This window comes from Hemiscyllium ocellatum, chromosome 3 (genome assembly GCF_020745735.1).
Source record: "Hemiscyllium ocellatum isolate sHemOce1 chromosome 3, sHemOce1.pat.X.cur, whole genome shotgun sequence".
In the NCBI taxonomy this organism is placed as follows: Eukaryota; Metazoa; Chordata; class Chondrichthyes; order Orectolobiformes; family Hemiscylliidae; genus Hemiscyllium; species Hemiscyllium ocellatum.
Genome location: NC_083403.1, coordinates 21,011,937 through 21,036,750, shown reverse-complemented (window position 1 = coordinate 21,036,750; position 24,814 = coordinate 21,011,937). Strand labels below are relative to the sequence as shown.

General features: G+C 41.1%; 1 protein-coding gene across 1 annotated transcript in view; it reads left to right on the top strand.

Moving 5' to 3' along the window:
- The window catches only part of mertka (c-mer proto-oncogene tyrosine kinase a), a 114,027-nt gene extending 105,796 nt beyond the window's left edge, over positions 1-8,231 (top strand). Inside the window, exons 18-19 of the mRNA XM_060848986.1 lie at positions 4,435-4,571; positions 5,244-8,231. Of these exons, the coding sequence (XP_060704969.1) occupies positions 4,435-4,571; positions 5,244-5,706 (600 nt within the window). The 3' untranslated portion in view covers positions 5,707-8,231. The remainder of the gene's footprint in view (positions 1-4,434; positions 4,572-5,243) is intronic.
- The last annotated feature ends 16,583 nt before the right edge of the window (positions 8,232-24,814 follow it).

Sequence of the window (24,814 nt, the reverse complement as noted above, 5' to 3'; positions counted from 1 at the left end):
TGACATAATGAGGCCCCCTATTCCCGGCTAAAATACAGAGGACTGGGGAGTTTTTTTGGTCAGTCACACTTTAGCCTTGCAGATGAATATACCTATGATTAATTTTCTACACTCAATTCATACTATGCAGCTATCCGTCAGTCACTGCACGAGGCTGAAGAAATAATTTGTATTTCCTAACCATCCTCCATCTGTTGCATTTTGTCCAATGACTTGTGTAGTGATGTTACACACTATGTTTCAGCAGAGTGGATTTCAAACAGAAATATGAGCTGCTCTGGTTCTCAATGACCAAACGTTCCAAGGACTGTGACTACAATGTAACTGTAGCAATGTTTGACAATGCCCAGTGGATGACAGGACTCTACTTCAAATTATATCATGATATTAAAAGAAACAAATGTAGTTTAGACTGAAAAGAGACAAATTTACAGCTTGTCCAACAAGTCAGAATGCTTTCATCAGGAGAAATGCTGCAATTGGTCAAGATGATTTATTAATCAAATGTGTAAATAGACTTTTCATGCTTTACTGTTTGTGATTAAATACTCTGATTTGTCATTTAGGGCAAGTCCGATTTCAGTCCCAAATGATTGAGTGATAAATGGTATTGACAGAAATGCTGCTTCAGTTGACCAAGCTGAAGTGGAGTGGGTCTCAGTGTCTTGTACTCCGGTATCATCATGCATCAGTTCTGAATGCTGTAAATAATCAAAAGATGAGTGTGAAGATGATAAGAATGCAACAATAATTATGAAAAAGGACAAGCTTGGCTTTAAAGAACAATAAGAGGTCAGATGAAGGGAGATTTTAAATCCAAAGAGAGAGAGAGGTCAAAGCATTGTAGTGATTTGGGTAAAGGCAAGCTAAATAGGAAAGGCAGAGAGTTAAATGGTCAGCAATGAAATCCATAAGAAGAATTATTTCTTTTTTAAGAAAGCTCTGTCTCTGAAAGTTGGAAGCATTTATATTAAGATCAATTAACAAATGGCACAAATGTGGTAACAGTTGAAATATAATCGCCCGATAAAGAGACATAGTAGTAAAGGACAGGCTTGGAAATAAGTGTTCCAGCTTATGTAACATTTTGAACAGACAGACAGGATGGGAAAGGAGGTGGAGTATCCCTGGTGGTAAAGGCTGTAAGTAAACAGGAGTGATAAAGGATCTTGAATATCAGGAATTTAAACTAATGCACATGGAGGCGAAAATGTAGCAAGCATCAGAGAACCTGGGAGTAGTATCCAGACCCACAAATAGTAATTAAAATACTGGAGAGATAATTCAGCAAGACATTATTTGAATTTCTCACAGAATGAACTACTTAAATACAGCTGAATTCCATACCAGGTTTGGGAATGATTTCACCAAGTCTCAAGCAAGAACCTTGAAAGCTAACCACCTGAGTATAAGGGGAGAGCAAATTGTGGTTGATTGTTTGAATAGATTAAAAGATATGATGGTAATTAAACAGATTGCATAATTTAAGGAAATGATTCAAAATGTTCAACAAGCTTACATTCCAATCAAAATAAAAAGAAACTTAAGATTCATCTATGGTTTACTGGGAGGTTGAAGATAATTTTGGATTAAGAGTATAGTGGTAAACTTGAGAATTGGGAGAGTTCTTGGAACCAGAAAAAGGTGCAGAATGCTAATAAAAATGGAAAATAAAGAATAAGTTAGACAGGAATATAAATTCAGATTATAAATAACTTGACAAGTATGCAAAAAGAAGATATGATGCTAACTTAATTATTAATCCCTTAAAAGTAGAGAGGAGAAAATTTTATGGGAGTACAAAATGTCAGGGACATTGAAGAAGCATCTTGTGTTTGTCTTCAACATGTTAGGCACAAATTACAAACCAACAATAGAAACTAACCACAAGGTCAACAACATTAGGGGACATCTGTTTGCTCATCAGTCCAAGTTAGGAGTTCTCCAGATGAGTTTTGTCTTGAAATGTCTATTCATGAGGTTGCCCCATCTCAGTAAATCAATTAAAAATTTCTCCACACCTTATGTAATCTTCGCATCTCCAGTCAGTTCTGATATAATGCAATTGTTCCATTCAGTGTGATTCCACATTATAAGAAAATCATGTACTAGCAGCACCATTTAAATCAATGGGACCGGAATCACGCTATAGCCAATACAGGTGAGGAATGTTCACGTTCTCCAAGTAGCAGTATACATTCCTAAATTGCATTGTGCCCAATTCACGTTGATGAAACGCATGTCATAGCAGAACTGAATGTTTCACAAATGCCAGCTGATGCATGACAGCCATCTTGATGTCCCCATTTAAAAATAAAAGGCTGTTCCAGAAGATTCTGGACTAAATAAAGACCATATTTAAAGTGATGAATATAGAATGCTTTTGCTAGGCTTAGCAAGTGAAAACAAAGCAGAAGAGGATGTATTTAGTGGAGATGTGTGAGGAATAAATGGTGAAGAAATATAGTGTTAGGTTTGTATACTTGCTTTGTTTAACTCTTGTTCAATTTTACATCAAGATGTGAAATGTCATATATGGAATTCTTTTACTTAATGACTGGGATTTCATATTATTTTAAAGAGTTAATGGTCTCCATTATGATCATAACAAGATTTTAAGAAAACATTTGGCAGCTTAACAAATAAAGGGATAACAAAATTTAACCCGTGATATTGGTGGGGTTGTCCAATTGAATCAGAAATTGGCTAAAGGACAGAAAACAGCAAGACATGGTAAATGTTTGTTTTTCAAACTGGAGGCTGGAAGATGGTGCTACTCCCTAAGGGTCAGTGTGAGGACCATTTTCTCTTTTTGGCTACAATTCAATTGGATCTTAAATATACTTGAAGCTGAGATTGACATACTTTTGGTCTGTCATGGAACATGGAATTTGAAGTAAAAGATCAGCTGTGCTCATATTAAATCACAGAGCAGCCTTAGTGAAAGGAAGGGAATGTCCTCTATTTCTGCTCCTAATTCTTGTCTTCTCATTTTCTATGTTACTCTTCCACTGGATGCACAAGTCACTGGCAAAACCAGCATGTGATGCCTTTCTCTAATTCAGAAGGTTGGATTGAGCTGCTTTCTTGAACTGCTGAAGTCTCTGTGATGAAGGTGCACCGATAGTTCTGTTCGAAAGGGAGTTCCAGGAGTTTGATATTGCAGTGATATCGTTCCAAATCAGGATGGTGTGTCACTTGGAGGGGAACTTGCAGATGATAGTGCTCCCTTGTCCTTATCTGTCAAGGTGGTAGAGGTCATAGGTTTGGAAAGTGCTCTTGAAGGAACCCTGGTGAGTTGCTGCAGTGCACATTGTAGATAGCACACACTGCTGCCTGCCACTATATGTCAGTGGTGGAGGGAAAGAATGTTTAAGGTGGTATAAACAGTGCTCATTAAGCTTGTTCTGGATGTTGTTGAGCTTCTTGTGTGTTTTTTAATTCACTCATTGGATGTCATATTGCTGTCTCTAATTGCACTGGATAAGATAGTGGTGAGCTATTTCTTGAATAATTGTACTCCTCAGGGTATAGGGGTGCCCATACTGCTATTGTGAAGGATTTTAATCCAGTGACCGTGATGGAGCAGTGATATATGTCCACATCAGAAAAGTGTGTGATTTGGACAGGAGTATGCAGCTTCCCATACACCTACTGCTGTTGTTCAGCAGGGAGGTAGAGATGTTAAGTTTGGAAGGTGCTGTTGGATGAACCTCAGTGAATTTCTTCAGTGCATCTGGTAGATGATACAGACTGCTGATACTGAGCATCGATAGTGAAGGGAGTGAATGTTAAACATAGTGGATGGAGTGTCAGTCAAGAGGGTTGCTTTGTCCTGGATGATGTTTGTGAGTGCTGTTGAAACTACATTCAGCCATAAAGTGGGAAGTATTACATCACACTCCTGACTTGTCAATGATGAATTGGCTATGGAGAGTCAGGAAATAAGTTAGTTGTTGCAGGATTCCTAGCCTCTAGCATACTCTTGGAGCCAATGTTTTTCTCTGGCCACTTCACTTCAACTTCTAGTCAGAAGTGTTGTTAGAATTGCACCGATCTAGGCAGGCAGAGAGCATGCCATCACATTCCTGATTTGCACCTTGTAAATGGTAATGGTGAGATTTAAAATGCCACTATGTATTAACATCAGAAATCAAAAAGCACGTTGAAAGATAAAATTGATGAGAATTGTAAATAGTTATATTCCTGTAACTATGCATAATTATCTTCCACCATTGAGTTAGTGATAATTGTCGCCATATGTATGTGGTGAATGGTGTCTTCTGGAAATTTGAAACATGTATTGGAGCAGAAAAGGTTGTATGTATTTCTACGATTAGTTCCTTGCCAAAAATTGTTTGTTTTTTTCTTTATTTTGATCTATTACATTATGATACTGTTTCCGTTTTAATTACTCTTTGATTCTGTTCCTAGTGGGCATTTGGAGTTACAATGTGGGAGATAGTTACCCGAGGGATGACCCCATACCCAGGAATACAGAATCATGAAATTTATGACTATCTGCAAGGAGGTCACAGATTGAAACAGCCTTCTGACTGCCTGGATGAGCTGTGAGTATGTCACACAACTGTGGCCTGACTTCTTTTCACGAGAACAATTAAACCCGAGTCATCAGAATTTTGGTTCATTAAGACTTCAAAGAACTTGTGACATATTTGGCATTCCTACTTCCGTTCTCCTTGTTATAAAGTGCAGTGCAGTCAATGAGTTGACATTCACATTCAACCTCATTCAAAGAGAGAAACCTTGGTTCTAAGTTTCCAATCAGTTCCATCATGATTTTATTTTGAAAAGTGCTGGAGAAACTGAGCCAATCTGTCACCATCTGTGGAGTTAACATTTCAAGCCTGGTATGATTCTTCTTGTGCTGTGGAAGAGTTATATTGGATTTGAAATGCTAACACTAATTCTCTCTCCTATCTGAACTGGTGAGTCTCTCCAACACCTTCTGTTTGTATACCAGCAGTATCTGTGATATTTTGCTTTGATATCCGGTTGGCTTTGATCTTATTAAATGCCAGAACAGGAAATTATTAAATGCCAGACATGGCCTACTCTCTTTTCTAGTTTGCATGTTCATAATGTACAGGTTGTATTTTATCAAAATTTAAAGATGGCCTTAAAGCAGTATGTGCCAATTAGGCAAGTTCCTCCAATGTGACTGAACAAGAAAGTGGTGGTGCTCGGTTAAATTTGAAGTAATTTTGTCTGTTTGTTTTTAGATATGAAATTATGTACTCTTGTTGGCGAAGTGATCCTGCAGACCGGCCAACATTTACCAACTTAAAGGTGTTTCTCACTAAGTTTTTAGAGAGTCTTCCTAAAGTTCAAAACAAAGAAGACATCATTTATGTTAACACAGGTAACCCTGAAGAGCAGAGTGTTCTGACTGAAGAGCCTACCTTTCCCGATGCGGACTTGTGTGATTCCAATGAAACTGAACCCTGCGCTGTAAGGTCTGCAGAAACCACTGTCACTGTGGAAATCCATGAAACCATGGAAGCAGAAGACAGATACGTCATATCTGGGGTATCTGAAGAGCAATTGAACACATTAGATGTAAAAATACCTTTGTTGCCTGGAGTGAGCCAAAGTAATTCAACAACGTTGCTTGAAACTACACCCCACTCTGAGGATATTCCTTATGCTGATGATTCATCTGACGACTCTGTTATAGTGCTATGAAGGACTTCTCATGAGCTTTGTGACATTTCTGCCTGTTGCTGGACAGATTGAAAGTGCTGCCAGATCCAACTACCCAAAAATATACGTGTACATTTTTTTTAGAAAATAATCAACAAAATTTGATACTGTGATGAAATACACAAGTATGTTTTTATTCAATTGTTAACTCATCTGCGAGCAGTCTTCCGACCAGTCCAGTATTTGGGTCTTGGTGATAAATCAGGGATCATTTTGAAGATTTGTATATTTGTACACAATTACTTTCTGGTTCTGAGGATTTTCAGGGCATTGTAAGAATTGATAGAGTCTCTGAACTGTCTAACAGATATTTTTATACTTAACTATTGAAGGTCTTGTATTATTTTGTTCCCCATTTATAACTGTCTCCATGTCAGTTGATGAGGGCCAGAATCGAATAAAACAGTGTACATTTCACATGACGATATCATAGGGAAAGACTGTCCAGCTTATTCTCGTTCTTTGTTTGTAGTAAAGTCCTGATTTGTATTATTCCTTTCACTCACAAAGCACATGGTCCAATGTTCTCCAAGGTTTTTGCCTCATTGCTCCATGTGGACATCCATATCAGTTGCATTATTATTTGAGTGAGGAACAAAGTCCTGATACCACGCTTGAGATTGTCTTTCCCCAGTTTGAGCACACACCGCTGTACTTTGAAGTATTATATGAGAAATCTTAAATTTATGAAATTAAGTTTTGATAATTGCTGTTCATTGGAATGTTTCGCAAACATTTAATTTTTTTAAAGATACGGATCATTTTATTTCCTCAAAGTTCATTGGACTGGCTAATCACTGGGTGACATTCCAATATCTGCTACTTAACAAATAGATCAAAGGATGGTCTCATGAAAATACTAAAGAACCTTGATTCACAGAACAGGAGATGGTCATTCAGCCCATTGTTTCTGTTCCAGTTGTAATTTAGAGCAATCGATGTCTTATCCACGAACCTTATCCATATTTAGCTGATTCCCACTGGGGAACAATCTCAATGAATAATCAGTACCTTTAAAACTAGTCTTTAGTTGTGAGCCTACACGATGAATGTCGTTGAGATTGAAGCATGGCCAAATTCTCAGCTGCTGGTATCATTGGAAACTAGCAAATGACTGGCATTCTCTTCTCAAGGTGAGCCCTCGATGATTCTGCTGGAGTTATATTAATCAATCTGCATGGATGTGCTGTCACACACCTTCAGGGAAGGTGAGACATCACCCTGGATCTTCTGGCTGTGGTTCAGTTGTATGTTGTTTAACTTATGTTGATATCAGCTTAGCTCTTTGTTAAATTCCTTACAGGAAGTGGTAGTAATATATTATGCTACTTCATTAAAAATATTTTGTATTTGATTATTAATAGGCCCAAACACCTCCTCCTCCTCAGTCGAAGAGGTAAGGGGCATAATTTAGAAAAATGGATTTTTAATAACTTTTTAGTTAGGTACTAAATGATCTGATGGCAGACATCTTGCTGCTACTGTTAGGTAGTGTCAGAATTGACCATTGATAGTGATCTCTGTATACCTTTGTGAATTTTGTTTAAAACAATGGAGAGACGTCAGTCATAATGAACTGTTTCACACTCTTTTGTCAGTTATTACAGGCACACTCGTGATCAATCCGTGCCTACTTCAAAGCATAAAAGCACAAAAGATGTGAACACATTGGAGAGAATGCAGAAGTGATTTACAAGAATGGTTCCAGGGATGAGGAGCTGGAGTTGTGAGGATAGATTGAAGAAGTCGGGACTGTTTTCCCTGGAGAGAAGAGGAGATCTGATTGAGGTCTCCAACATCATGAGTGGGCTGGCGAGAGGAGATGGGGAGAACTTGTTCCCACTTGTCAAACAAACAAAACAAGACCACAGATTTATAGTGGTGTGCAAAAGAAGCAAGGGTGATGTGAGACTGAAACATTTTCACATAGTGAGTAGCTTGGGGATGGAATGCATTGCCTGCAAATGTGGTAAGGGTTCAACTGAAGCATTCAAGGGGGCACAGGGTGATTATTTGGATGGATGTAGTGCACAAGGGTATAGAGGAAAAGCAGGAGATAGGTAATGATGTTTGTTTGAAGAGCCAGTGCAGGATTAATGGGGCCAAGTAGCCTCCTGGACCATAAGAATCGCCTGATTCAATTTTAAAAATAAAGAGCATATGTGGCAAAATATCTTGATTAAAGCTAAAGTCATTAAAGTGGCCGGTTTTTAAGTCAGTCTTATTGTATTACAGGCAAAGAATTGTACAGGTACCAAGCCTGCAGCAATGGAACATGGGTGTAATGTAATGTGGATTATTTGTATATATCTACTGTGACACGCCTTAAATCCTATTTGACAAAATTTGATCATTTTCCTGCGAGGTTGTGTGTTGTGTTGAAAAGCTGTGCACAGCCAAACAGATAATACGCAATTCTTCCTAATTTTTATGACGTTAATAAGCCATTGTTGATTGATTGACCATACTAACCATGTGCCCTCACCAGACACATCCTTTCATCCAGCTATGATGTAACTTAACTTATTTCTTTCTCTTTTACATTTTCCTTCCTTAATCCTACCCAGTCATGTATTTATCTGTACATTTGTCCTATTTGGTTGGAAAAATGGAACCACATATGAGTAAACAGAAAGAGTCAGTAAGCTTTATATTGTGTTGAGATTGATCATGGGAAAGCTTAAGTTTAAACTCTGGATTCAAAAACAGATCTCTGGTACCTCATGTCAGTGACAGGATGAGCACATGTGTAGGGGAGGTAGTCTCACTGTGGTAACGTCACTGGACTCAGAGTCTCAGACTAATGCTCTGTGTATATGTGTTCAAATCAATTTAGAAAAACAATATGGAATTAAAAGCTGCTTTAGTGCCAACTATGTAATAACCTTTGTCAGTTATCTATGAACATCATTTTGAGAAGGGAATCTGCAGTCATAGAGTCATACAGCACAGACACAGGCCCTTCGGTCCAACCAGTCTATGTCGAACATAATCCCAAACTAAACGAGTCCTACCTGCCTGCTCCTGACCCATATCCCTCCAAACCTTTCCTCTTCATATACTTATTCAGATGTCTTTTAAATGTTGTAACTGTCCCCACATCAACCACCTCCTCAGGAAGCTCATTCCACACACGAACTACCTTTAGTGTAAAAGATGTGCCCCTCGTGTCTTTTTTAAATCTCGCTCCTCCCACCTTTGAAGTGTGCTCCCTAGTCTTGAAAATCCCCATTCCATGGAAAAGACAACTACCATTAACTCTAACTGTACTCTTCATTTTGTTATAAACTTCTATAAGGTCTTCTCTCAACCTCCTACGCTTCAGTGAAAAAAAGTCAGGCAGGAGGCTGGAAGAACGCAACAAGCCAGGCAGTATCAGGAGATGGAGAAGTTTGCGTTTTGGACTGGGGGAGGAGCTGCAGATAAAAGGGGTGGTGGGGGCAGGGTGGTGAAGTGGGGATAGTTGAAGACAGGTAGAGGGTACGACCTGGTTGGTCAATGGGAGGAATGAATCCGGTAGGTGGCTGGGAGGAGGGGGAGGGGCTGGGAATGGGAAGGGAAGTTATTTGAAATTGGAGAACTCAGTGTTGAGTCCTCCGGACTGTAGGCTGCCCAGGCGGAGAATGAGGTGTTGTTCCTCCCATTTGCAGTGTGCTTCATTGCAACAATGGAGGAGGCCAAGGATGGTCACGTCAGAAAGGGAGTGGGAAGGGGAATAAAAATGTTCGGTGACTGGGAGGTCCAGTCGGCCCCTGTGGACCTTGCTGCGGTCAACTGGACCACCCAATCAGCCCCATTTTAATTCCCCTTCCCACTCCCTTTCGTTCATGACTATCCTTGGCCTCCTCCATTGCTGCGATGACGCACACCTCAAACTGGAGGTACAACACCTCCTCTTCTGCATGCCTCAACACTGAGTTCTCCAATTTCAAATAACCATTTTTCCCAGCCCTGCTCCCTCCCTTCCACTGCTGCCTGACACCTACCAGATTAATTCCACCCATTGACCAATCAGGTCGTGCACCTATCCTCGCCACTACCCTGCCCCCATCACCCCCCATATCTGCAGCTCCCCTTACACCCACCCTCAGTCCTGAAAAAGAGTTATACCTGAACCATCGAGTTCTCCACCTCCTGGTGCTGCCTGGCTTGCTGTGTTTTTCTAGCCTCCTGCCTATTTTGGATTTACAGTTTTTTTGTCTCTAACCCAATGATAAAGGTTCCAGTCTAACCACCCTTTCTTGATATCTCAATTCTTCCAAACTTGGCAACATCCTGGTAATCTATTCTGAACCTTGTGTCGCTTAACAATATCCTGCCTGTACCTGATGTAATCTAGCCTCATGTGATTTCAGGCCCACGATGATGTGGTTGACTCGATTTCTGGATTGGCGTGGCAGTCAGTCAAAGGGCAATTAGAGATGGGCAAGAAAGCCAGCAATGTTGGAGTGGCTCAGTGGTTAGCACTGCTGCCTCACAGCCCCAGGGTCCTAGGTTCAATTCCAGCCTTGGGCGACTGTCTGTATGGAGTTTGCTCTTTTTCCCTGTGTCTGCGTGGGTTTCCTCCCACAGTCTAAAGATGTGCAGGTCAGGTGAATTGGCCATGCTAAATTGCTCATAGTGCTCAGTGAATTAGTCAGAGGGAAATGGGTCTGGGTGGGTTACTCCTTTGGAGGGTCAGTGTGGACTGCTTGGGCTGAAGGGCCTGTTTCCACACTGTAGGGAATCTCATCAAAATGTCCACTCTATGATTTACCAAATTAATTCTGGTATTAAATCTGCTTCAAACAACCTTTGCAAATTTGACAATGAAGCTGGAGTGAAACAATATCTTGAGCATGCTTGAAATCTATGATACCATAATTATGACTTCTATAACTATAATTCGATGCAATGTCTCGTGGTACCTCAAAGGTCACTGACTCATTTTGCGCTAATGCGCATTAGGAGTGGAATTGCAGCCAGAAAACCAACTGGGTTACTTACGAACTGAAACAGAAAAAAAAAGTGATAAAGGATAAAGGTTAATGGTCAGCATGCGAGTTCAAAGCACGAACACAACATAAAACTAGATTATGAAGAAATTCATTCTAGCTGGTGTATGTGGTGTGGGCCGTGTCATATTATTTGTTTGTTAAAGGCTAATCCTACACGTGGGCAATTCGTGAACTTTTAAAAATGTTCTTACGTACAAACAAAATGCTGCTGAGAGTTTTGGCATTGTCAAATTAATTGTAACTTTGTAAAAGCAATTACTTGGGAGGCTTAAGGCATTCCATTTTAATGAGCATCAACTGTTGTAAAAAGGCTGGGGGTTAGATGCTTCTGCCCCATGTGTATTTGGTTGGAGTGGCTGGGAGGAGGTTATACAATAAGCCAGGTAGCTAGCATACTACCTTCCTACCACTCTGGACGTCCCTGAACATATCCTAGAATATGCCAGGTGGGCCTCCGTCTTATCTTAATAAGTAAATAAAGATCAATTGGGCTTGTTCACAAATCTGCTGATCTGAATAATATGCTGCTCACACCATAATACAGCTGACCTGGGCAATTCAATGCGAGTTGACAGGCCATTTTTAAAGGCCAAATGAACAATGGCAGTTGGGGGAGTCACTTCATTTGAAGGTGTGGGGTCTCTCTGCACATATTGAGGGCATCCCTCAACCCAAAATGCCAAAACTCTTCTTTCCATGCCACCTGCCCAACAGAGCCTGGCCCTTCTGCCGATTCCTGCTGGCCCCCCTCACCACCAATCCTGTGTTGAAATTCAAGCTCTGGAATCCCTTTCCATTCCAAAGTCCTGAGATTTTTTTTTCACGGCAGCCTCGCTCTGCCTTGGGCGACTTCCTACAGTCCTGGCCGTGCCCATTACTGAGATTTCACTGCCAGGTATAATCGGATTGCCTGCCAATTGGATTGACTGGGAGGTCCTGAGGACACGACGTCCTCCTGTTCGAGGGGGTAAAGTCCAATGACTAATGGGTTCAGTCTGTCCGCAGCACATTTTAGCTCCCACGCGGATGCACAAGGAACAACTTCGCTTTCAGCTGGCTTTCCTTTCTTGAGCTTTGGGTCAGCAACCTGCCCCTTGACCCTCAACCCCTCTCCCATAAAACCTAGCCCAGTGTTTCCAAATCTGTTTTTAATTTTATTTAACCCATGATTCAATCCAGTATACTTCACTCCAATCAAAATGCTTTAAAGCCTTACAATGCAAGTAGAAAATAACATTCTTCGGACATCCTATGTCTTGTATAATTTATTTTTCCAAAATTTAACCTGTCGAATGTGTTTCTGTTCTAGAAAATGTCATAATGAAATTGCCTAATGAGTGAGTACAGGTTTCTGTTGAGAAATTAAAATGTACATGTCCCAGACAGTAAAAGAGTTGAGAACTGACTGTTCCCAGAGGTCCAGTGTTCACAGGTTGATGTAGCAGGCTGAGGAAATCACAGGGCACCTTGTAACCAGTTACACAGATTGCCTGTTATTATCAAGCATTTTATAAAAGGAAAAGACAATGTGGGCACACTTATGTTGATAAAGTAAAATATGCAGTAAACTCCAGCTGTATTCTTGATCACTTGTCTCTAAATGCAAATTTCATTATTTACAACAAACAATCTCTCCAATCACTCTCAAAATACCCGTGAATCTCTATACTTCTGAAGAGCTGTGCAAAAACAAAACACTTTGTGTTAAAAAGGTCCAATGCAAATAACAATGTTAGATTCTGAGTGATTACAAATCACCCACATTAACCACAGAAGTGAAAAACTCCACTGGCTTATTAAATCAGAGATTACAATTACCCTGTCTGAAGTCTTTTATATATAAAGAAGGAAATTTGGTCCATTTTATCATCTCATAGCCACTCAGCCCATCGATCCTGCTCCATCATTCAATGCAATCAAGGCTGAACCTGAAGCCTGGATAGAATGGACACAGAGAAGAAGTTTCCACTCGTGGGAGAGACTCGATCCTGAGGGCTCGGCCTCAGAGTGAAGGGATAACCCTTTATAACTGAGATGAGGAGGAACTTCTTCAGCCAGAGGTGGTGAATCTGTGGAACTCATTTCCATAAAAGGTAATGTGTATTTAAGAGAGAGGTAGGTTTGTAGTGATTCTAACGAGGTCAGCCAGGTGGATCTCATAGAACATGAGTTCCCTGATTGGGGCTGTTAATTTTCTCCAATCAGGGAGTCCTGGCTGACAGATAAAAACAGGATTATCAAATATACTGTCCCTCTGACAGATGGTTCTGGGTGAACTGGATCAATGTCAAGGACTTTCCATGGGTAAATAAAGGGCTGACTTCGTGATGTGATATCGGCCCCTGGGGAGTTATTTCAGTGGCAATGAGAGAAAAGCATGCTCCTGAAAAAAGTTGTTCACACCAGTTGTCTTTGAGTTGGGGTAAGTATTTTTGGCATCAAACCATTATTTGGGAAGCTTGACTCATCCAATTCTGCCATTGAAGCCTGGGCCCGTTATGTGGAAAAAATGCATTTTTTTTTCAGGCAAATGAAGAGCAACAAGTAATTCTCCTGACGACTTATGGACCCGCAGCTTTTATGGTTATTGGAGCCTAACTTTCCCAGAGGAACCAGGTATTAAAATCTTTCAAGAGTTGATATTCTTAATTCAGAATATTACAAACCAAGCCTCCTCTAATTCCGGAAAACTAACAGTTTTGATTAAGTTAGCTTCCCTCCAGAATGGAAACAGGCGCTTCAGCCCAACAAGTCCAAATCAACCCTCCGAAGAGTAACCCACCCAGACCCATTCCCCCACCCTATATATACCCTTGCTAATGCGCCTAACACTATGGGCAATTCAGCATTGCCAATTCATCTGACCTGCACATCTTTGGTCTGTGGGAAGAAACCGGAGCGCCCGGAGGAAACCCACACGGACACGGGGAGAATGTGCAACCTCCACACAGTTGCCTGAGTTAGGAATCAAACCTAGATCCCGGGTGCTGTGAGGCAGGGCAGTGCTAACCACTGAGCCACTGTGCCGCCTTTTACTTGGCAATTTGAGAACCAGGGGAATCCATCTCAGAATTTTTGACAAGTTTAAAACGGCTGGCATAGGCACGTGATTTTGGTTTAACCCTTCATGAGATGCTGAGAGACTGGTATGTGGCATTAATGATGTAACCCTACAAAAGGGCCTACTAGCTGAAGCCCAATTGGAGTTCAAACTACAACTGGCTTTCTCATTGGAAAACGTGGCAAGTGGAGCTTATACGTTGCAAGGTATTCCGATGGAAGTGGACACTCTCACCAGTTGGACTGAGCTTGGGGAACACCATTTGAGTGAAGGCATTTGCATCGCCCCACTCAGGACATATCCTGAACTGAGGGACTCTTGGTGAACCCACAGCAAAACCTCATACAAAGCCAAACCTTGGACAAATGGTCAAAATTTCCTTCAGGATCCCAGCCAGCCAGACATTGTAGTTGCTGCCAGTACATGGACTCAAGATAGCAAAAGATTCCCACTAGACCTAAATTGAGAAAAAGAACTCATAGGCTGGTGTCTAGGACAGTGCACACCCTGGAAAGCCCACCTTCCACCTGGCTTGGAACTGTTAAATTGCTGAGCAACATCCAAATCAGAACCAATCAAAATACACATCTGGTTAAATTGTCGGTTGGTTCTAATGTAGATTGATACCAGTGTGGCTATTTCAGTGATCACAGAACCAGTCTTTAACAAACATTACCACAGCAGCTCTCCACATTCGTGGGAATTGCTAAGTAAACCCTGGACTTGCTTAGACATCCACTACACTGGTCCTTTTATGGGCTTAATGTTCTTAGTGATTATGGACACCCGTTCACAATCTCTGGTCATGCATAGAGTGCATTTGTCAGGGGACGACAATGGAAACATTGTGTGCATCGTTCGCAATCTCTCAGAAATGTTGGTCACAGATGACAAGCCATCATTACCAGCAGGGAATTTGAGTATTTCCTAAATTCGAGTGGTATTCAACATATAAGGACAGCTGAAAATGTGTTGCTGGAAAAGTGCAGCAGGTCAGGCAGCATCCAAGGAGCAGGAAATTCGACGTTTCAGGCATAAGCCCTTCATCAGGAATGAGGAAAGTGTGTCCAGCAGGCTTATGCCTGAAACGTCGAATTTCCTGCTCCTTGGATGCTGCCTGACTTGCTGCGCTTTTCCAGCAACACATTTTCAGCTCTGATACTCCAGCATCTGCAGACCTCACTTTCTCCTCCATATAAGGACAGCTCCATTCCATCCATCATCCAATGGTCTGGCAGAAAGAGCAGGCTTAAAGAAACAGCCTCCCGCTTCACCAAACTGATACCAAACTGTCCCGGTTCCTATTTGAGTATGGGACTGTCCCCTCATGAAACAACAGGGATAGCTCCAGCAGAGTTGTTAATGGGGAGAAGATTCTGCACCAGGTTAAGTCTGATCTCCCTGGACCTGGGGGTGAGGGTGAAACAGTATGAGGAACATCAATGCCAGACTCAAGATTCGGCTAAGCAAGAGAGACTGTTTACTTCAGAGGACAAAGTTTGGTGTAGAAATCATGGGAATGGCCCTGTATGGTCAACATGTGGTCAGGTCTTGTGACGTATAAGGTTCAGGGAGGTGCGATGGTCATGAACAAACATATGGACCAGATGAAAGTTACAAACTTGCAAACGGTGCTGGAGCAAAAGCAGCCTGGCTTCTCAACAGCCTTTCAGACTGTTCCTGGAACCTGTGGGTTCTCCCTCTCCCTCCAACACTGAAGAGACCTCGGAACTTGAGATGGACATGGCAGATGCCACCTCCTCGACCACCTTTGTAGCCTGGAGAAGAGAATGAATTTCTTCTGAGACCCTTCGGGTGCAAGAGTCAAGCTGCTGTGCATGACACACTGCCCACATCAGAGGTAGAATTGAAGGAACCAGACCTGGTGCTAAAACACTGCAGGAGGAGCTACAAAGTAAACAACAGGCCTATATCCTCGGGCTGACAGCGGGCGGGATGTAGTGATTATAATGAGGTCCACCAGAATATGAGTTCTCTGATTGGGGCTGTTCATCTGGTCCAATCAGGGAACCCTGGACTCTGTGGAGTTATTTCAAGATCAGTTCTTGATTATTGTGTGGATCAAAGGTCATAGGAGAAGGCAATAGTTTGGGGTTGAGAAACATATTAGCCATGATTAAATGGCAGAGTAGATTCGATGGGCTGAATGGCCTAATTCTGCTCATATATCTTATGGTCTATCTCAATGCCATACTCCCACACTCTCATAGAATCATAGTGCAGTAGAAGGCAATTCAGCCCATTGAGTCCCACACTAACCCTCCGAAGAGCATCACACCCAGATCTGCCCCTGACCCTATCCCTGCAACCGTGTATTTCCTGTGGGCAATCCACCTAATCTGCCCATCTTTGGACTGTGGGCGGAAACTAGAGCTTCCAAAGGAAACCCACGCAGATATGGGGAGAATGTGCAAACTCCACACAGACAGCTGTCTGAGGCTGGAATCAAACCCATGTCATTGGCAGTGACAGCAGTGCAGATCACTAGCCACTGTGTTGCTCCCAATGCCTTCCCCATGCCTTTCCTTGATGTCTTTACTACCTAAAATGCTATCTGTTTCTTAATGAAATATATTCATTGATTTGGCCTCCACAGTATTGAAATAGAGAAGTCCATAGTTTCACAACTCTCTGAATGAGGAAATCTCTCCTCATCTCAGTCCTATTGGGTCTACTGTATAACCTGATACCATTATCTCTTGATCTGGGTCCCCCAGCAAGAGGAAGCATCATCCCTACATCCAGAGTGTCCAACAATATCTGAATTTCTTGTTTCAATGAGATCCCCTTTTATTCTCCTACAATGTGATGAATACAGGGGGGGGTCAACAGAATCTCTCCTGATACGACAATCCTGTCAGTCCAAGAATCAATCCGGTGAATCTTCACTGCATTGCCTCTATGACAAATATATCCTTACTTCTGAGGAGATCTAATCTTATATTGATCAATATAAAAATCTGGAATTGCTTGTATTTCCTGTCGACAAAACCTGACTCCCTTTTGTGAATTTTTGTCACCATTTTTCCTGTTTAGATTTACGAGTTCTGCTCAAGTTGAATTGTCACCTCAGTTGTACAACCTAGCCCATTGAATTCCCAAAAATCACTCTAAAAGCTTCGTTAGCTTTTTTTAAAAAAAATCTATCACTTTCTCTGAAATGTGTATATTAAGTCTTTGAGTAAAACAATGTGTTTACTTATTCTACAATAATATTATCCGATTAATTACCCATGTTTCTTCTAATGTCTTATTTGAAGATATTATTGATGTGGAGGTGTCGGTATTGGACTGGGGTGGACAAAGTTAAAAATCACACAACACCAGGTTATAGTCCAACAGGTTTATTTGAAAGCACTAGCTTTCGGAGCGCTGCTCCTTCATCAGCTATGCAGCAGGATCATAAGAATTTATAGCAAAAGATCACAGTTTCATGCAACTGATATAATATACTTAACATATACTGTTAAGTCTTTCACCTTTTAGAATGGGTTGCAGGTTTTGGTTCAGTAATATGTAAATCCCAGAACTTCTTTCCAGTCACATTCTTGAAATAACTTAAGGTTTTATTTAAGAAGTTACACCTCAGCTTAGACAATGTATTAAAGGTGTGAGGTTAGAGTCTGTCTGTATCTCAAACTTGAGCCAGACTGATTCAATTTCCAAAGTGGGAATTTCTAACATGTTTAATGGATTCACTGTTTGCACTGACTGCCTGCAGATTGTGTGCTTTTTGAATAAAATAGAATGTACCTGCAATTCTGCAAATGCACGTTCACCTCATAGACTTATATGTGAGTGTGCATGCATGTGAGGGAGAAAGAGAGAGTGTCTGCATGTGAGTGTATGTGTTTGCATATGTGTATGCTTGGTAAAGTGTGTGTGAGAGTGTGATAGAGTATACACCTGTGAGAGGTTGTGTGCGTGGGTGTGAGTGTGGGCAGTGTATGTGTGTATGTCTGAGAGAGAGCATGTGTATGAGAGAGGGTCTGCATGAGTGTCTGAGTATGTAAGAGTGTGTGTGTTTGTGTGTGTGTGTGTGTGTGTGTATGTGAGAGAGAGAGAGAAAGAAAGAGAAAGTGTATAGTGTAGTGGGGTCACCTGCAGTGTGACATGAACCCAAGGTCCTGGTTGGGGCCATCCTCATGGGTATCGAACTTGGCTATCAGCCTCTGTTTGGCCACTCTGCGTTGTTGCATATCCTAAAGTCCAGCTTGGAGTACGATGACCCACAGATCTGAGGCCGAATGTCCCAGACCGCTGAAGTGTTCCCTAACTGGGAGGGAACACCCTTGCCTGGCGATCGTCGTGCAGTGTCCATTCATACGTTGTCATAGCATCTGCTTGGTCTCGCCAATGTACCATGCCCCTGGGCATCCCTGCCTGTCATTATTGACAGAATGACAGCATTGCCAGAAGCTCTGAAACCTAGATAAGCATCTGTCACCACCTCTGTTAAAGCCTTTATGGGCCAAGCCTACTTTCTCAGATCAACAAGATGTGTGGCACTATTACTGGCAGAGGAGGCTGAATAGGAGAGACTTCATAAATAGTTGAGTTTTTAGGTAAATAATGGAGGGTTAGAATCCTTCAGTCCAACCAGTCCATGCCGAACATGATCTCAAACTAAATTAGTCTCACTTGCCTGATTCTGGTCCATATCCTCTCAAATGTTTCCTATTCATGTACTTATCCAAATGTCTTTTAAACATTGTTGTTGTACCCACTTCCATGCTTATTAATTTCTCTTTTAATTGGTAACGCAGGTCATTAGATGATGGCAAAAAAAAACAAAGGTGTGTGATACTACCTATAAACACAGGAAAAAGATAAAAAACCCGAAAACATTGACATGGTAGGTAGGCTATACCACAAAGCTGTTTTTGACAAGATGAAGGGCCCATCATTTCGGCATGGTTCTGTGCTCACTTGGGGACATCCCCCTCCTATTCCTCCTGAATTGCACTCTAAAACCTGGGGGCTGCTTCATCCTCTTCTCCCAGGCACTCCAATCCCTTTGTCCCTGAAAGGACTAGCATTCAGCAGTACCCGACTCCTAGCACCCTTCTCCCTGCAGCTCCTTGAGCTGTGTATACCTTCTGAGGTCTGGTGGCACTGAGAGTGGCCAACAGCTTTCTCTAAAGTGGGATCTTCATCTCGACTGAGGCTTGGTTAGCCCACCCCTAGTGTCTTATTACCGTGGGGCAGGTTTGTATTAAAAAATCTGTCTGCTAGGGAAGGTCAGATATTATAACCTCCTGTCAAATCATGCCACACAATGTAATTAACTTCAGACATGATCACCCTTGTATATCTTCATCAATGCTATGACAGGGTTAAAACTGCTGCTTTGCTGCAAGAGGATATCCCCTTACATTTCATGCTGTTGGGAAATCTTAATTGGACTCTGTGGTTTGCTCTGTCCGGGTAACTACACCAACTTTGGACATTCCCTTTATCTCCTGTTTGGCCGCTGTTGTGTAATGCTCTGTTGTAATTCTCTATCAGCTGGTTTTGCTGCTGTGGTGCCACTTTGCCGAGCAAGCAGCTTTGATGTGGGCTTTAGTAAATAAACATCCTGTCGCAATAACAGCCATGACCACCTTGAAGGTTGCTGGCATCACCTTTCCTTGACCAGATCTAAGGACCTTGGAGAAAGTGAGGACCACAAACTCTCCTGTTCCTCGGATGCTGCCCGACCTGCTGTGCTTTTCTAACGCCACACTTTTCGACTCTGATCTAAGGACCTTGCTTGGTTTACCGTAGTATTGGAAAGTCTCTGGTGAACCTTGAGGAGCAGCTGACTGAGATGATAGCAATTCAGACTTTTGAAGAGGCCAGTGCTCTTCATAATCCTCCAATATTCTGTCTTCCACCACCCATCCTTATGACAGCTTTGGACTGGATGGAGCTGAATGCAATCTCCACGAATTACCCTTTTCCAGCCCATTACCTTTTACAATAATTAATTGCTTTCATACCAGCTTTTAATTTTGCAAGTCTGCCTATTGATCAGCTGCTTTAAAGTTCTTCTGCTTGGAACTACATTATTGGTTTCCCTTGATGAAAAATTAAACTCTCTCAGAATTACTATGCATTCAGTGACCTTAAGGTGGAAAACAAATTGAACAAAATTAAGCTTTTCAGTGATAGACTAGTGAGCTTCACTAAGTTGAACTGTAACCTTGTTTAATTCTTTCTATTCTGGTTTCTTTCATTCAGTCTCACAGAATTTTTAGAGGGCAAGAGGGAGCTGATTACGTTTGCACCGTCTGTCTGAGCATTTTGACAAGAGCATCTCCCAATGTCTTGCTTTTCCCCCATAACCCTGCCTATTGCGTCTGTCTAAATAATCATCCAATTTGAAGCATCACCCAATTGAATTACATGAGTCTTGCTTAAGCCACTATTGGGAAGGCTGAGGCAATTGGTTTCAGTTTCTGTCACAAACATGCTGAACTGAACTGTTGACACCCCTACAATCCTGATGAAGGACACATGCCTGAAACCTCGATTCTCCTGCTCCTCGGATACTGCCTGACATGCTGTGCTTTTCCAGCACCACACACTCGACTCCACTCTCCAGCATCTACAGCCCTCACTTACCCCCACAATCCTCTCCATTGCAATGTCTGGCTGTCTCCACCTCAGGGGAACATTGTCATCTCCATCCCTGTTCTTGCTTCATCTGCTGAAACTCTCAGCTCATCAAACAGACAATTTGAATGCTCTCACAGCCCAGCCTGCAGGAAGCTCTCCTCCCTGTATTCTATCTTGAGTCAAGTACTGTTCAGACCCCACCCATTTGCACTGACCTACACTGTCTTCCAGTTCCCAATTACCACATTTAAAGTTCTCACTTCCATATTTCAGTCCTTTAATAGTCTCAAATTGTTTTATATGCAATGATCTCCAATCTCTTCTTAAACACTAACTCCTTGATCAAATCTTTTGAACATCTTTGATTATCTTCTTTTTCTCTGTACCCATTACCCCTCTGAATCATCTTAAGAAGTTTTTTCTCTTTTAGAAGTGCAATGAAATTGTGAATTATTGTTGTTGTTGATGGCTTATTTTGCAGCTCTGCACTCTGTACATTGGCATTCAGTCTCTGAGTAGCTTAAATATAAAATTCTCATCCCCATATTTAATCCTTTCATGCACTCCTCCTACCTATCTTTGTAATTTTCTCCAGTCTTACAGACACTCTCAGTGATTGCAAGAACTTTACATTCTCTCTTTTTTTTGCCTCATTGTTAAAGCCTTAACCTCAGCTCTATCCCTAAACATTTGTTGTGGATCAGGCCAGACCCCCTCAACACATTTTAAGAAAGTAGTCCGAACCCTAACTTTGTGAGTTGTTTTAAGCATGTGCAGAGCGGATATTCCCGGAGTTATGCAGCTGGCCTAACCACTGAGTTTCAAACAAAACAGAATTTATTTACAAGATTACTGAATGAATCACAAACAAAAGAGAACAGAATATCGAACAATCTAATCTAACCGAAAACCCAAAAGATTATCCCAGTTTAAGGATGCTGTTCCAAATACTTGCATCAATCCCCACAAACACCCCTTGGCACAAAAGGTAAAATCAATTACAGGGTCTTACACGGGAGGAAGAGATGACAGAGATTCAGCATGTAACACCCTCTTCCATGTTGCTGTTTTTTGGACCAGCAGCCTCAACACTGACTGCCTGCTTTCAGTGAACAGCCAGACTGTTGAAACCTAAACCAAACCAAACCAGGGAAAAGCTGAGCTGGGAGAACCGGCCACTCCCCTTTCATTTGTTTATTTTTGAAACTTGAAAGCCTGACACAGTATCTGTTAGCTATAATCAAAATGGCCCAAAAACCCTTCAACCCTAAACCTCCCAAAGTCTTGCTGTTTACTACCTCCTGACAAAAAAAAGGACAACCTAACCTTGTTACAGGAGCAGCAGCATCACTCAGCATTGGAATTCCCTTCCTAAACCTCTCCAATTTCTCTCTTCCTTTATGATCATCATGAAAAGAATACCTCTTTATCAGGCCTTTGGTCACATAATCAAATATCTCTTTTGATCATAGTTTTTGTCTGAATATATGCGTGATGAGAGCTTTTACTTTATTAAAGATCACTGTATAAGTGAGCACTGTTTTATGACACACCTTGATGTGATAAATGGTGTCAGCTTCTGCACTCCTGCTGGACAAGCCAAGCTCTATCTCTCTACCACTTCTATGGACCATTCTGCAGATATTAATGAACTTCCGATATGCTGCGATGTAATGGTGATTACAGTAGTCAAAAGGTGTGGTGCTGAAAAAGCACAGCAGGTCAAGTAGCATCCGAGGAGCAGGAGAGTTGATGTTTCGAGCATAAGTTCTTCATCAGGAATGTTCGAAACATCGACTCTCCTGCTCCTCGGATGTTGCCTGACTGGCTGTGCTTTTCCAGCACCACACTTTTTGACTCTGATCTCCAGCATCTGCAGTCCTCACTTTCTCCCTGGTGAATACAGTAGCCATGTGATAGGACTCTGCTAGCAGGTGGAATTAGTGCAGCTCAGAGGAGGGAGCTCTGCTGCTTTATTGTCAATAAATATCACTTAAAAGAAACATATTAATCTGGTATGAGTTTGTACGAAGGAACCTAAACTAAGACACTTTCCATTACTTCTAATTTTTATGGATTTTACTGTATAGACATTTATATTGTTCTTAAGAAATTACAGAAAAGTTGAAGTGGTTGGAAATACGAGAGAATCCTGTAATCTGGGAGTATGGAAAAAAGTTCTGGATTCTGGGAATAGGAGGGAGAAAGAGATAGCTAATGTGACATTATATTGCAATGGCCCTTGGATGTGTGAACAACAGGGGGAGATATGGGCAGTGGGCAGGGTAATGGGTATTCACAGTGGAAGGTATCAAGGATGTGGTATTAGTGAGAGACCAGTATCTGAAAGGCTGCAGAACATTTTGAGATATTCTTGTATATGATTTATTTTTCATTTTCTTGCTGCAGATGTATGTCTGCCATTGCATATTATGGAACAAATCAAAACATTTTAATGCACAAAACATTTTAATGTCCAGTTCACTCTTGATGCTCCTGTGAATTTCAAGATGCTTTCCTGAACACGTGAAGAATTCCATTTCTGCTTGTATCATTTCATTCAGGGTAAGTGGGAGTGGGAGTGGGGTTACAGTTCAGAATTTCAAGACAAGTTTTAACACCTAATTTGGTGTTTTGGCAAGCCGATTGGCTTGATTCTTGCAAATTGATCCTGAGTCATTTGATTTATTACAATAGGAATCCTGCTGCACTGAATTCATCATCCAAATACAGTAAAAACCTTGCAATGATTTTTTTTACATTCTCTGGCTCTTTTGCGAGAGTTGATATATTTGCCAATAAAATCTCAGTGTTTGAATCCAATTCTCTGCTGTTATTGCATTCCCTATTTAATTTGATAGATTGCGATCACATAACATTCTCACATACTACCAGACAGATTAGGCAGCAAAATAAATTTGTCATTTCCAAGGAAGTGCTGATCTGGCTGTTGAACATTCTGTTTTTGTGAATCTACCTTTTCATTCTGCTTGGCTCCTTTAAAACCTACCCCTTTTGATCACCTGTCCTGTTATCTCCTTATGGGCTTTCAGCCAAATGTTGAGTTATTATATCGCTGTGAGGTGAATTGGCAAGTTTCACTAGGCTAAAGGTGCGATATAAAAGCAAGTTGGTAACAATAGAGATTGGAAAATTCATAATCTGATTATAAAATCAGATGGCACATATGAAAGCCATTCATCCAAAATTGTTGCTCCTGTTTACATTTGGACTGAAGTAATGGTGGGTCTGTTGGCATAACAGGCACAAGAGGATTGGTAAAGGGCAGAACTGCATTTCTGATCCCAATGGTGGACCATTGGGCAACTGGAATTCACGGTGCAGATTAAGACCAGAAGACATAGCCAACACAAAAAGTGATTATTCAAAATAATTTGCACTAGTTTTGAATGTGTAAGATTGCGCAGTAACATGCAACATAAAAGCTTGCAAGAAACAATGCTTTTTCAATAGGATGGTAAAACTCAAGAACTACTACCTGAAACTGGTGTTTCTTATATGACTACAGTGACATCTCAAAAATATTTAATTGTCTGTAAAGCACTTACTAAGTCATGAAAGGTGCTATATAAATGTGAGTCTTTCTTTCAGTCGCTATATAAGGATACTGCAACTATATGATTGATCTGTTTGGTTTGTCATGGTGGAGGTTGGGTGCATTATTTTAAAGCCAGGATCTTTTCAAAGTAATTGTTTATTCACACGATATTCGCTACATTTTCTTAGACCTAGCATGAGGTCCAGACTCTCACTTCCCTCTTCAAAGTCTTTCCATCATGATGTAATCTATTATGTCATCACTTATATTGCTTTCCTATTTAGACAGTGGTGAAATATTAACCCTTTAATCTGCAAATGAGACCATTAAAGACACAAACCACAAAGTGTTGTTCACAATATTGGTCGGACAGTTTCACAACCATTGCTTGTGATTGAGAAGAAAGATGGTTAAAAAGAAAAGTTGAACAGTTAATCATGCAGAGTGGATCTGTAATAAAAAAAACTTCATGCACACACTAAAGGGATTTGTTTGACAATGCTCCAAAGATGATCCACTTCCATTTCTGTGCTAATATGAAATTGTTATGAGATGTCAACTTGTGCACATATTCAAATTATTATTTTTATTTGATCAGCTTATTGCTCTTTCCTGTTACTCTCTTAAAGCTCTTGATCTTATGCGCTAGTTAATGAATAGCCATAGAGTCATACAGCTTGGAAATAGACCCTTTGGTCCAATTCATCCATGGACCAAGTTTCCAAACTAAACTAGTCTGCATTTGGCCCACATTCCTCTAAACCTTTCCTATTCATATACTTATCTAAATGTGTTTAAAATGGTGTAACCATCTACCAATTCCTCTGGCAGTTCATTCCATATATGAACCAC